The sequence below is a fragment of the Nannobrachium achirus genome, assembly GCF_963921795.1.
Source record: "Nannobrachium achirus genome assembly, chromosome: 21".
NCBI lineage: Eukaryota > Metazoa > Chordata > Actinopteri > Myctophiformes > Myctophidae > Nannobrachium > Nannobrachium achirus.
In genome coordinates, this window is record NC_137828.1 from 38,242,453 (window position 1) to 38,256,756 (window position 14,304).

Genomic DNA, 14,304 nt, shown 5'->3' on the forward strand with positions numbered 1-14,304 from the left:
CGTATTTCTTGCCGATTTCTGCTTCAAAGCGCTCACCTCTGCTCACGTTAGCAAATGGACCCTCCACGTCTATCAAACTTTGTGCAAACTCTGGACCTCTGAAGGTCTGCTGCAGTTGCATCATGCTGCCCATAGAGGGCTCACTCCCCAGCACACCTCCACCCCAGTACTCACACTGTGTACCTGCAGCTGTACACAAAAAAAAAACACGATGTCCTCACCAAACACACTTTTTGCAGATAAATAGAGGAAATAACAATTTTTTTTGAACGTATTGTAAGACAAGTGTTTCTCAAACAAAACCCAGGACCCAAACCTACAAAAATATATTTAAAACTCAAGCCCTACTTAATAGATCACAACACAACGTGTTGTGATCTTTTAGACTGGCTATTTTCACAATTTCTTCAATGGTATATTTATTTTTTTAATCTATGGATTTATTATTTTTCTTGTTGAAATTCTTTTGAAAAGTGTTTAGGCCTAACTTTTTTGGGGAAATTGATGATTTTTATGTTTTGGAAATATCTTTTGAAATAATAAAAATGCGTAGGTAAATAAAAAAGAAGATATTTACTAGCGGCCCATAGAATTGGTCCGTAAGCCAAAAATGGCTCCCGGCCCACTGTTAGGGGAAACACGGTAGTAAGAAGTCTAGTGGGACCAGTGTACTGTAGGAGAGGTGCTCTGACCAGTGACTGTAGTGTGGTTGTCATCGTCATCAGAGTCATCCAGGTCGTAGACCCGGATGACTCTGATGTAAGGAGTCTAGTGGGACCAGTGTACTGTAGGAGAGGTGCTCTGACCAGTGACTGTAGTGCGGTTGTCATCGTCATCGGAGTCATCCAGGTCATAGACCTGGATGCCCTGAGCCTGCAGCTGCTGCAGCTTGGCCTCCAGGTCCCTCTTGGCTCTCAGGAGATCCTGGATCTCCTTCTCTTTGGTCTCCCGGAAGATCTGGTGGTCATTTAGAGCAGTGGTTCTCAACCTGATCAGGCCGTGACCCCCAAAATAATTATTTTAACTGGGGACCTCCCCACCCTGATGAGCACTAAGAGTTGGGGCATTACATTTTGTATAACACAGTTCTATTGTGAAGATAGCACATTTCTGCCTCCAATATTTGACAATTTGGACAATGTTTAATTTGTCATTTTAGAGATATTAAAAAGTCCTTAAATTGTCACTTTAGAAATGTGCACATATACATTCTATACACTTAAACTTTATGTTGTTTTGTTTACTGTTGAAAGAGAAAACAATGTTGCACATTAAGTTAATCATCTTGGGACCCCCCAAAATAATTTGGGGACCCCCTGGGGGTCCCAACCCTCAGGTTGAGAACCACTGTTTTAGAGGAGCTGGTATAAGGTGACATTGAAGTTGAATGCTAAAGAGAGGTAGGTAACAGACACATTCTTTTACCTTGAATTGTCGTTTGACCTTGTCCCTGTCGTGCTCAAACGTGGCCGCCCTCTCCATGGCTTGGTACTTTGCCTCCAGAGCACTCTCTTTCTCTCTGAGGATCTTCTGATAGGTCTTCTGCAGAGCCTGTCATCGGATCAGCAGCAATGGCCATCAGTGCAACAAGATCAAATAATACCGTCCCCTCAATGTCAAAATAATCCATCAATTGGTCAGTTTGGTCTTAGTTCTATGCTTCTTTCCATGCTGAATGAATATTTTCTTAAAAGATGACAAGGCAGTGCACTCTCTAGATACAACCCTTTAATTCGACCAGCCTATAGCCAATAGACATTGTGTAAATAATAGCAGGTTTAGGTGGTAAAGTAAATGAATAGTTAGTAGTGACCAACTTATAACACCTAAATCAGCATGCCCATTAATTAAAGCACGGGTGCCAGTTCATATAGTTGGTGTATTTATTATGACTCCATGATGATTGATGAAATGAAGTGATGATGAATGATGTTGACGGAATGATGTTTTTGAGTCAATAATGACTCAGATATGATTATGAACACAACAGCAACAGAGTTTCTTCAAACTCAACCTCACCAGTACAAACAAATGGATATAAGCCATCTACCCTGGCCTAGATCTAGGTCAGGTGTGGCTGGTTAGCCTGGAACCAGACCCCACCGTCAGCGAATATAAACTATACTGGTCAGGTGGGAAAGTAGCTCTCCACTACACCTACGGCAAGTGTTGGAAACCGCCGGTTGCCGAAGATCTGCTGTTGAATGGGCTGCATCGGTCTTTGACCGTGAACCAGCATGTTGTTGAAAAAGACAAGCCATAGGCTATTTTAAGCACCTTAGTAGCTGTCTGTCGGTGTCGGGTCTCAGGTGCATTCAGGAACATTTTTTCGCACCTTCCAACCAACTGATGTCCCATTTTCATTCGACTGCTAGCCTGTAGTAATCTAGTCTGCTGGTGGACAGTACAGGTCTTTTGTCTAATAAAATACTCAATCAATCAACCAAACCTGAAAAGGCAGGTCTCTAAATGACTGTATATGCAGCCAACACAATTTTACAGATTTGTTGATTAAATTTTGAAATGTTCCAATCCGGTTTTAAAGCTTTCCATAGCACTGAGTCTGCACTTCTTAAAGTTTTTAATGATCTTTTAATGGCCACAGATAATGGAGACCCTGCGATCCTGTTACTCTTGGATCTGACGGCCGCTTTTGATACTCTCGACCATAAGATTTTAATATCTCGCCTCGAGCACTGTGTAGGAGTCAGGGACACCGCACTAGACTGGTTCAAATCTTATCTCTCAAATAGACACTTTTCTGTTAAACTTGGTCATTTCACATCATCATCCGTTCCCCTGTCATCCGGAGTTCCGCAAGGCTCAATCCTTGGCCCTATCCTTTTCTCACTTTATCTCCTCTCCCTAGGACACATTTTAAAAAGACATGGCATCTCTTATCACCTGTACGCTGACGACTCTCAAATATACCTGCCCCTCAAACGATCCAGAAATAACCCCCTGTCCTCCCTCTTCAATTGTTTAAATGACATTAAAGCCTGGATGGCCCTCAACTTTTTAAATATAAACGAAGGAAAAACTGAAGTGATAGTGTTCGAACCAAGTGCCAGCCCAACTGCTCTCCCCTTAGACTTGGGTCCATTACAACCATATTTAGTACCCGTGGTCTCAAACCTGGGGGTAAAAATGGACAATGCTTTTAAACTAGATAAGCAGATAAATAATGTGGTTAGAGCTAGTTTTTATCATTTGAGACTTTTATCACAAATTAAATCTGTTTTATCTTTTAAGGACCTAGAGCGAGTCATACATGCTTTTATTACAACACGACTGGACTACTGTAATGCCCTATATGTGGGTGTAAACAAGGCCTCTATATCCAGATTGCAGCTAGTACAAAATGCCGCAGCACGCCTCTTAACCGGAACTGGCAAATACGACCACATCACTCCAGTCCTGTCCGCTCTCCATTGGCTACCAGTTCATTTTAGAATACATTTTAAGATGTTATTGTTTACTTTTAAAGCACAAAATGGGCTGGCACCCCAGTACCTCTCTGACCTCCTAGAAGACTATGTCCCTTCTAGGGCCTTAAGATCTGCAACCCAGAAAAAACTGATAGTCCCAAAGACAAACTTAAAGTCCAGAGGAGACCGGGCTTTCTCGGTTGCAGCCCCTACACTGTGGAACGCGCTACCTTTGCACATAAAAACGGCCCCTACTGTTGAAACTTTTAAAAGCCGCCTTAAGACCCATTTTTATTCTCTAGCTTTCTCATGCTGATTTCACTGTTGTTTTTATCTGCTTTGGGTTTTAATATTATTTTTACATTATTTTATCATTATTTTACCTCTTTGCTGACAGCTGTTTTTTAATTGCTGCTTTTATGGATTTTTATGTGATTTTTAATTTTTATTATTTTATGTGTTTTATCTTATCTTATTAGCTTACTTTTATCAAAATGCTTACCACTACGGACTACCTTTTGATTGTTTTATGTACCTGTACTGTGCAGCACTTTGGAAACCCTGTGTTTGTAAAACGTGCTATACAAATAAATTGGATTGGATTGGATTGGAAATCAAATAATAGATAATAGTCTGCAATTTCCTATGACTATCATATCTTTAGTCGGGGAAAGCCCTTGAAAATACTTACACCCGGGGTGCCCGCTGGCCTACTGGACCACTTAGGCATTGCCACATAGGCATGGATGCCTGGCGGCGTCGCCGGTTTGATTCCCGATCCGGACGACCTTTGCCGTGTGTCACTCCCCATCTCTCCCCCCATTTCATGTCAGTCTACTGTCCTATCAATAAAGGCATAAAAGCCCCAAAAGAAATCTTAAAATATATATATACCGTATATACATATACTTACACCCACATTCCTCAAATGTACCTCCAACTGCGACTAAAACAAAAGTTACAAAAGAGATCTTTTCTACATACAATAAAGCCCTTCTGGTTACCTGCAGCTCAGCTCTCAGCCTCTTGTTCTCCTCATCCAGCTTGGCCTCCTTCTTCTGCATGGAGGTGACCTCATTGTTCTTGCTGACCCTGAAGATCTCGTACTCCTTGCGGAGCCTCTCATACTCGGCAGTGTACTCCAGATCCACGGAGCCTGTGGACTTGAAACTGGCCCCGATCACCCTGGGCCCTCTGCGAAAGGAGCTGCGTAGGAGTCTGGCTTTCGGCTTGACCTCCACTGGGATCTCACAGGCCTCCCCACCTTCACCAGTTGGTGGAAGAACAGGGGTGTGCAGAGAATGTTAGAGAGGCAGGGGCTGGAATTTCCAAAAGGGCCTTTTGGTGGAAGCACCGAAAATAGCAGACCTCCAAGCTCACAACGCGTTGCGCTGCGACGCGTTGTGAGCTTGGAGGTCGGCTATTTTCGGCGTGTGAAACCCCACTGAACTAAGCATAACCAAGTCAATACTGGAGATGTGGCATAATGGCATGGATTTCTACACAGAGAGGCAATTCTTTCAACATAAGATGCTGCATTCAAGTTCAGGAGAGTTTTGACAAGGTAATTCTATTGAATGCTGCCTTCAGGTATGGCATGGAAAGAGGGTATTTGCATTTCTTTTAAATGTTGCGTTTATTTTCTCTTAAAAATTGCATTTATGGTCTGGAAAGGGCAGTTTTTACAGACAAATGATGTCTATGTGTGCACGTGCCTGTGGAAGAAGTACTCAGAGTTGTTACTTGAATACAAGTACAGTAGCAATGCCACAGTGTAGAAATACTTTGTCCTGCATTCCAAATCACTTACCTAAGTCAAAGTACAAAGGCATAAAAATATAGCCTACTTTAAAGTGCGGAAGTATAAAGAAGGCCAACTCATTATGCAGAATGTCCATTTTAGAATCATATAATTTATGTCATTGGACTAATAATTGAACATTATTAACCAACTTATGCAGTATTATAAACTTGAGATAAGCTTAAGCTTCAAAAATAGACAATCTATAAGCTCACAACATGTCACATTGATATCTTGTACTATAGATCGGCTATTATTTTGTAAAATGTACAAGATTTTTGATTACACATTTGATTGATTAATCTAATAATCTAAATCTGTTAAGTAAGTAATAACTAAAGCTGTCAAAACGTAGTGGAGTGAAAAGTACAACATTTCCCTCTGAGATGTAGAGATAGAAGTATAAAGTAGGCTGTGAAGAAATGGAAATACCAAAGTCAAGTAAAAAGTTCTTTGAAGTTTTAAATGAAGTACAGTACTTGAGTAAATGTCCTTGACATGACATCACTGACCTTCCCCTCCATATGCATCCTCTATCACGTCTCCTGGACTGACCAGAGAGGAGGCGGTTCCCATGGTAATGGAGCACAGGAGCCTCAGCTTCTACAACTATGCCCAGCTGTCTCTGGCCATAGCAGCACCACGCTGAAGGAGGATGAGACAATTCTGGGTAATACTAATACTAATGCTATTGAATGCAGATGTGTTGTGTTTTTAAGACATTTAAGACGCATCTTTAATAATAACCATTCATTACTAAAGCTCTGTATGATTGCATGCACACCTCACAAGGGCAAGACACCTTTTAACATTGATTGTGGATGTATTTTCCTGTGTCCTGCATGGTGAATTTTTGGGAGTTTGATACCAATTAAATCAAGGATAAGTGTGTGTGTGTGTGTGTGTGTGTGTGTGTGTGTGTGTGTGTGTGTGTGTGTGTGTGTGTGTGTGTGTGTGTGTGTGTGTGTGTGTGTGTGTGTGTGTGCGCGTGTGCGTGTGTGTGTGCATCAGCTAGGATAACTGATCAAGTAGTGATCATATTGTACTGATTTCAAGTAACGGCAGCCAAACTTACAGGAAACGCATCATCATCATCAACCTCCAGTGCCTCCAGTGCTGAGAGCTTCCAATCCAGTTGCATGGTGAATGCAGCGTGCATTTCTTTCATCTTTAATGTCATTTATTTGGTTCGTCGGATAAAAACACTGACGCTGGGCTATAGCTAATAGCTGGCTGGAATAACGGATCGTCGAAGCTGGCTTTCGTGAACAACTCACTTCTTGAAGGGAGACAACATGGCACCTTCTCCCAACATCTTAACTTTGCCAAATAGTTGAAAAACAAATCCTCGCCTTATTGGTCGATATGTGATCCTTGGATAAACAAACACAGCCAGGCGAATACTCACACGATCCATAGACTCCCTTCTCGCTGCCTTGGTAACAAGGGGTCGATCCTACGGGTACTCGTACAAGTCAAACTGTGTCGAGAAGACATTGCCAGCTGTTCAGAATCAGAACATCTGGACCCATCCTAGCTCTGGACTGCGCCCTCTACAGATCAGATTGTCAATAGAAATTTCCAATGACCAGATTTTGACATCCGGTGAAATATTTTATTTTCTGGCTAAAGAAGTGTATTTTAGACGTGAGGTGGGGAGCTCAGACTCAGAGTGTTCCCACTTAGGAAAGTGTTAAGTGTATATAGACTTTTAACTCCCTAAAGCCGTCTTTGTTTTGGTGAGTAGCGAACGTTTTCTTTTTTTTAACAGACGAGAGGTGCGCAACTGCGCATCCTTTTCCTGCGGGCACAGGGATCATCGGTGACATAATCTGCTGTGGACCAGAGCAAGGTTTCCCAATGTCCTGCTATCATTTATTATAGTGTCCCTTCCTCAAACAAAACTGTTTAGATACAATCGATTACAATTTAATGCCTTTAATTGTTTATTATAGGCTATTGTGCTATAAATTAAGCCAGGGGACACACATGTATATAGCAGCAGAATACTTAATATTTTATCAGAAAATAAATGAATTAAGGAAATGAACCAATCTGATGCAATGCAACATTAATTTAATGCAATTGTTTTAAAACAAGAATACAGGTTAGTAATACAGAAGAAATACAGGTTAGTCTTAACTCTTAATACTCTAGTCCAGTGGTTCTCAAACTTTTTCATGTCTGGTTTAAGGGCCTCCAAATTAATAGGGTATTGTATACCGGGCCCCATCTGATAATAGGCCTATTTTAACCCATACAAGATTTATGTTGTTAAAAATGTTAATAGGCCTATATTCTTACACTTTTCTTTTCTTTTTTTTTTTCAATATAAAAAAGCAGGGAGAACAAAATATACAGCTGTCGCATTAATGCAGCCTACTCCAAGTGGAAAAAAGGGACAAGATAAAACAAAATAATAAATCAATAATAAATCAAGTAACAACTGTACAATATTTTTTATGTAATACCGGTAATACCATAAATGTTATGTAAATAATAAAATGCATAAAATAATGATTGGCGGCTGCAATAATGTGATGTAATAACTGAATACAAGGCTACTCTAATAAGTGTGTGCCATGTGTGCCACTCCAGGGCTCCATAGTTATATTCAAATAATTTAACAATATTTGTAGAATCTTTATAGTGATCTGTCATTGTGTAATAAATAATTTACCCTCAATAACAGATTGAACCAAGACAATTGGATTTAAAGCAAATCATCTTATGATTTGCTGTTAATTCTTTCTGTATCCACAGAGTAATTCAACAAGCACTTTCCTGTATGTGTTGACCAGGAAGAAATACATGACAGGATCCAGAACACTGCTAACACAGCTCAGAGCAGAAGTGATCCTATTGACTATTGCGAGGGTTGCGGTTGTCACATGACTTTGACTGTGACTTTGAATGTAGATGATGCGACTCACGTGGTAGGGCACTAAGGCCAACAGGAAGTTGATCATTGTGAGAGTGATCATTCGAACAGCCTTGTCCTTCACTGTGCTCTGTCTCTGTTGCTTCACGGTCCCCAGCTTCACCAGGATGACAACGTAGGACATCAGTGTGACAAACAAGGGAATGACAAACGCCAGGATAGTGGACACCAATGCCGTGGGAGACGGCCTTTCCAAATACAGTTGGTTGCAGGTCACGGTCGTATTGTCAACGTTAACGGTTACCAACTTTGAGGACAGCAGTACAGGACTCAGGGACACAATAACCGTGACCCATAATATGCCAACGGCCACCTTAGCATACACAGGCTTCCTGGCTGTCCGTGACCTGACAGGTAGAACCACGGCCAAAAGCCGGTCGAAGCTGATGAAACTCATCAAGTAGAGGCTGCAGTACATGTTGAGGTAGAAGAGAAAGCCTACCAGGCGACAGGCGACCTGGCCGAAGGGCCAGTGGCCCATGGCCAGATGGTAGACCGTACGCATGGGCACAATGAGCATATATGAAATGTCTGCTATGGCAAGGTGCCGCAGAAAGACCTTGGAAGAGGAGGTACTTTCCTGATGATAAAAGGTCCACAGAGCTATGGCATTGCCAGGCACAGCAACAACAAATACCACAATGTAAAATGCAGCAAAGAGCATGTTTTCTTGTGGGGACTCTCTGGTATAGAAGAAGTCCCGTGTCTGTTCAGTGATGTTCATAGCTCTGCAGAGGGATATCCTGGGGCAGAAAAAACAGAGATTCTAAGATTTAAGAGATGGCCCTCTGATAACCTTCATTGCTGGTTCTTCAAACCTTGCATCCAAGAGAGGTATATTTACATATATTTACATTAAACACACTCTCAGTGTGAATCCAACCAAGAGCATGATGAGTATACATTCCTTATTGGAAATACCTAATTTCAGTCAGTGTACAAAATTAACACTTTTTTGTTTTTGTTGAAAAGGTAATGTGGCACTGGCAGTAACTTGCATGGTGTGTTTCTATGTGTTTAATATCATAAACACTAAAACAAATCCAATAAAAAACAGTACGATGATAAATAGTAAATAAAGTATGTGTTTGCCATTAGGTAAATAATATTATTTCTTACCTGTTATCCCAAAATACAACAGCTAGGCTCTTAAAACTGCACTATGATAGTCACACTGATAACCAATTCTAGTGCCTGCATGTTTCCATATTAAATAGTTTTCATGAAGTCATGTGGGGGAGAAGATGACAGCCTTCACGTGGCCTCCCCTGCAAGTAAGACAATCTTGTGAAACAAATGTCGCCACCCAATCATCAAGGACGATGATACACGAAAGAAGAAGATGCAGTCATGCACACAAAATCTTGTGGGGATTTTCTTTTGAAGTGGACCAACCAACCAATGAACCAAACGCTCACGAGCACGCACACACACACACACACACACACACACACACACACACACACACACACACACACACACACACACACACACACAATCTCTCTCACTCCCTCCCTCCCTCCCTCTCTCACACATGCACACGCGCACGCACGCACGCACGCACGCATGCACGCACACACACACACACACACACACAAAGTCAATGGCTGAACAGTTAGCTGTTGAATGCGGTGAGAGGCTCTGTCAAGTGGTCAAACTTAATGTCCGTTTCACAATGAAATCAGTTATTGATTTGATACCTCTTGAAGTCATTGAAGAATGTTGCTGTAACATAACCTCAAGAATTTGTAGGAGAAAATACTACATATCTCATATAATCATTTAGTAGAATGATTCTCCCCCAAGTAATTATTATTATTATATACAGTATACTTATTTTATGAACAGTGTGATCACTTCTCGCCTGTCTAGGGGAGAAGTGATAACTAGCTCTGCCTTTTGCCCCCTGAAAGATGCATTTTCAGGGCTGTTTAGAAGGAGGCCAGTGAACTGGGAAAAGGGAAAAGGGGTCAGGGGTATGCCCAACTCTATATATTTTTAGCCTTTAATGTCCTACCATAGTCTCATGGTCTGGACTGGTCTTTAGTCTCCTACCATAGCCTTATGGTGCGTCGGAGGTTATTAATTCACAAAATAAAATACATCTGAAATGGCGTTCCTTGGCTTGCTGCAAGTGCACATGAAAAATATGATGCTGATCACATCACATCTCTCACACACACGCACGCACGCACGCACGCACGCACACACACACAAGCTCACATGACAGGACACACACATACGACCCCCATCATCTTCCGTTGGGCGGAAGTATGTGAGTGGTATCCAAACATCTCTGTTAACCACAGAACTTATATGACAACAAGTATATATGTTTACATACTGTAGTAGTTCACTGGTATAAATGCTGCATTCTGCATCAGTGTGAACACACACCATGTTTTAAGTTAACGATTTGATGATATTTGATGACAGTGCATAGTATTGTGGAATTATAAATATTACATTGAACTTCAGCACTTTATGTGAAGGTGCATTTATAAGAGTGACTTAATTCTGTCATATCCATGATTTGACATCAATAAAGGGGTATTGCACTTTAAAAGACTTATGGGGTTATTTTAACGTAAGCCGCACCAGCTAAATTTATATAAGCCACACCGCTGTATAGGCCGCAGGGTTCAAAACATGGGGAAAAAAAGCTGCGGCTTATAGTCCTGCAAATACTGGTACTTTGTTTTTTGAGTGCATCCCAGATACAGATAGAGTATGTAAATAGTATATAGTACACAATATTTGGAGACATTAATAGCATCATATGCATATATACATGATATTATCTTAGAAACGGTATCATATGCACCTTTGTCATTAGGAACTAACAAACATTTGCTCAGTGGAAGTGGATATTTTGGTAGCACTTTACAATAATGACCTGTTATAAATCATTTATAAACATTTATAAGCAGTTTGTAGATGAGTAATAAACGTGAACAAACTATGAACAAATGTTTACCTAAACATTTATAACTGTTTTAAACATCATTTACATGTTATTAGTAAGGTATTAGTAAGTAGTAAACTAATCATGAATAAGCCATTTATACACATTCATAAATGATTAATAAATCATTTGTAACTAAAAATTATGCGTTATTTATATATGCTATTTGTAGATAAGTAACTAATCATTTACAAGCTATCTATATACCATGTAAAACATTCCTAATATATCTATAAATCATTAGTAGATGTTATCAAGAGCCCTAATGTAAAGTGAAGACTAGGTCGCAAGTTACTATGAAAACCTCCACCGGCTGTCTGTCAGTCCCTCTGTCAGTCTGTCCGTCACGTCACACTTTTGGTCCTACTCTAATCTCTGGCACCGTTGCCCCTATCCATGCCAAACTTTGCACACACTCTTTGGCTGTCTGTTAATGTGGCCTCTGAGTTTGTTCAGGTTAACGTATTATGTGTTGTAAAACATTCCTTAAATATCTATAAATCATCAGTAGATGTTATCAAGAGCCCTAATGTAAAGTGAAGACTATTCATTAGTTATTTACAAATGTCTGTTAAATATGAACGAACATGGAGGCCACATTAACAGACAGTTGACTGCCAAACCACAACCTCCACCCCTCATTTCTCACATTCGTAACTAATGAATAGTCTTCACTTTACATTAGGGCTCTTGATAACATCTACTGATGATTTATAGATATTTAAGGAATGTTTTACAAAGCGTTAACCATGAACAAACAAGGAGGCCACATTAACAGACAGCCAAGGAGTGTGTGTGCAACTGCAAAGTTTGGCATGGATAGGGGCAACGGTGCTGGAGATAGAAGTAGGGCCAAAAGTGTGACGTGACGTGACGTGACGGACATACTGACGGAGGGACTGACAGACAGCCGGTGGAGGTTTTCATAGTAACTTGGGACCTAGTCTTCACTTTACATTAGGGCTCTTGATAACATCTACTAATGATTTATAGATACATTAGGAATGTTTTACAAGGTATATAGATAGCTTGTAAATGATTAGTTACTTATCTAAAAATAGCATATAAATGATGCATCATTTTAGTTACAAATGATTTATTAATCATTTACAAATATAAATAAATGGTTTATTCATGATCAGTTTACTACTTACTAATACCTTACTAATAACATGTAAATGATGTTTAAAACAGTTATAAATGTTTAAGTAAACATTTGTTCATAGTTTGTTCATGTTTATTACTCATCTACAAACTGCTTATAAATGTTTATAATGATTTATAACAGGTCATTATTGTAAAGTGCTACCGATATGGTAAATGGTATCAAAACGTGCCTGTTAACCATAGCACTTAATCATGTATGGCAAAGTCAGCTATGAGATCACTGATAGCGGTTGCATCCTGCATCAATAGAAAATATGTGCTGTGGTTTTCAAGGTTTAAAAATAACTTCTGCCCCCCTGCTCCAGTCCTCAGTGTGAGTGAACACTCACAACTGTTTGATGTCAATGAGTGCAGCGTTCAAGGAAACAAAAATTGAAAAATCTTATGAAAACACAACCTGTCTATTAAAATAAGTATTAAATGGATCCCAGGCAAATATGCCTTAATAAATTATAATTATAATTAAAAAACACTGTAAATATTGTATTTATTTAGAAATAGTTCATATTTTACCAAAGGGGTACAATGCCCATCGCAGGTCCAGCCCTATGGATATGGAATGCATGAGCTTATAAAAACACAAATGGCATCCTCAACTTGTGACAGGCGGTTTTCCCCTTAATTGAGTAAAAGATTAACTATTTCTAAAATAAATAAAATATTGAAGGTGTTTAACATTTAAAACATGTTTTAACGTATTAAGGCATACATTTGGCTTATTTGCCATGGATGCTTTTATTTGAAGGTGTTCTTAAGACACAAAACAATGAGTTGACAAGACATCTGTCATTATTAATAGGGATGATAGGGTCTTCCATGAACGGAGAAATTGCTTTTCAGATTTCTCCATAATAGAGTTAAAGGGCCCGTGCATGGAGCAATGCGGGCCCCTCTAATGTCCTATAGATAAAAAAAATAAAAAATTAAAAGACTCACTTAAAATGTTATCTCTATGCCTTCAAAGTGTGGGCAATAGGCTCTACACAGCAGCCATATTGGAAAGAAATTGTAGGGCATAATCGGCTATTCATGGGTTTCATTTGTAGTCCTACACCGGCCATGTTGAGGACCAACTGTTGACAGTGTCATGAAAGAGTGACAGTTCAAGTCACCCCTATAATTATTGATGTACATTTTTGAATAAGAGATAATTCGTTTTTTTTTGTTTTTTGTAAATGGGAGACAGGGTCTCCCAGGTTTGATGTTATTTGTCACGACCTGGCCCGTAGGCAATGACAAATTGAGGAGGACACATGGTAGTGGTATAAAATATAACGATAATTTATTAACATAAGAGATGAATAATATTGACAAGGGTATGAAGTGTGTAAGTCAGTCATCAGTAGTATCAGCAATGCATGGATGTGTGGTAAGTGTAGTGTGGGGTGTTGTAAAGTGTGAGAACTCAAACAAAAGGTGCTGTCGTCTGGAGAGGGAGAGAAAGACTGGCTTGGCACCCAGTCTTATCCACCTGTTTCCGCGGGAGTTTACTGGAGATTATTTGGACCTGTTTGCACCACACTTCCGGTTTAACAGCAGACATACAAGTCACGTCACGTCTCAGATGCAGCCTGTTGTGAGCCTGTAAATCACACTCGGCTGCGGCGCCAGAAGCTCGGTACAGCGTCTGCGCAATGCACTATGGGGCGTTGGAAACTCGTGGATATAGGGCTTCAGGGAGCACTGGCCAGGTGCTCCCAATGCACATAATCAGGCTCCAATGGGCCGACACCCATAGGCTCTGTGGGAAGAAGCACACATACAGGGAGAACTACATGGACACCACAGGCCCTGAGGCCAGGCCAAAGGGGCTGTGACATTTCCATGCAAGGAGAATTGATATCACTCACAGATTTGAAAAATGGGCTTGTAGATCAGCTCCTTTGAGAAGGCCAGCCTAGAATGGCTGCACTAAATGGTAAAATATAAATCTTCTATCTTACATAGCCTATGATGACAAAGATGGAAAAGCTTTAACTAAGATGATTATGGAGTAATTGGT

General features: G+C 40.2%; 2 protein-coding genes across 2 annotated transcripts in view; both read right to left on the reverse strand.

The window, feature by feature from the left end:
* nphp3 (nephronophthisis 3) overlaps nt 1-6,443 on the reverse strand; it is a 67,521-nt gene extending 61,078 nt beyond the window's left edge. Inside the window, exons 1-6 of the mRNA XM_080752271.1 lie at nt 6,305-6,443; nt 5,742-5,874; nt 4,433-4,692; nt 1,426-1,551; nt 807-957; nt 37-189 (exon numbers count right to left, since the gene is read on the reverse strand). Of these exons, the coding sequence (XP_080608397.1) occupies nt 37-189; nt 807-957; nt 1,426-1,551; nt 4,433-4,692; nt 5,742-5,805 (754 nt within the window). The 5' untranslated portion in view covers nt 5,806-5,874; nt 6,305-6,443. The remainder of the gene's footprint in view (nt 1-36; nt 190-806; nt 958-1,425; nt 1,552-4,432; nt 4,693-5,741; nt 5,875-6,304) is intronic.
* Nucleotides 6,444-7,970: 1,527 nt separating this feature from the next.
* LOC308306712 (uracil nucleotide/cysteinyl leukotriene receptor) lies at nt 7,971-8,894 on the reverse strand (the record flags this gene model as incomplete). The annotated part of the gene is made up of 1 exon (XM_080751756.1): nt 7,971-8,894. The coding sequence occupies one exon, from the start codon at nt 8,892-8,894 to the stop codon at nt 7,971-7,973; it is 924 nt and encodes a 307-aa protein (XP_080607882.1).
* Nucleotides 8,895-14,304: the final 5,410 nt, after the last annotated feature.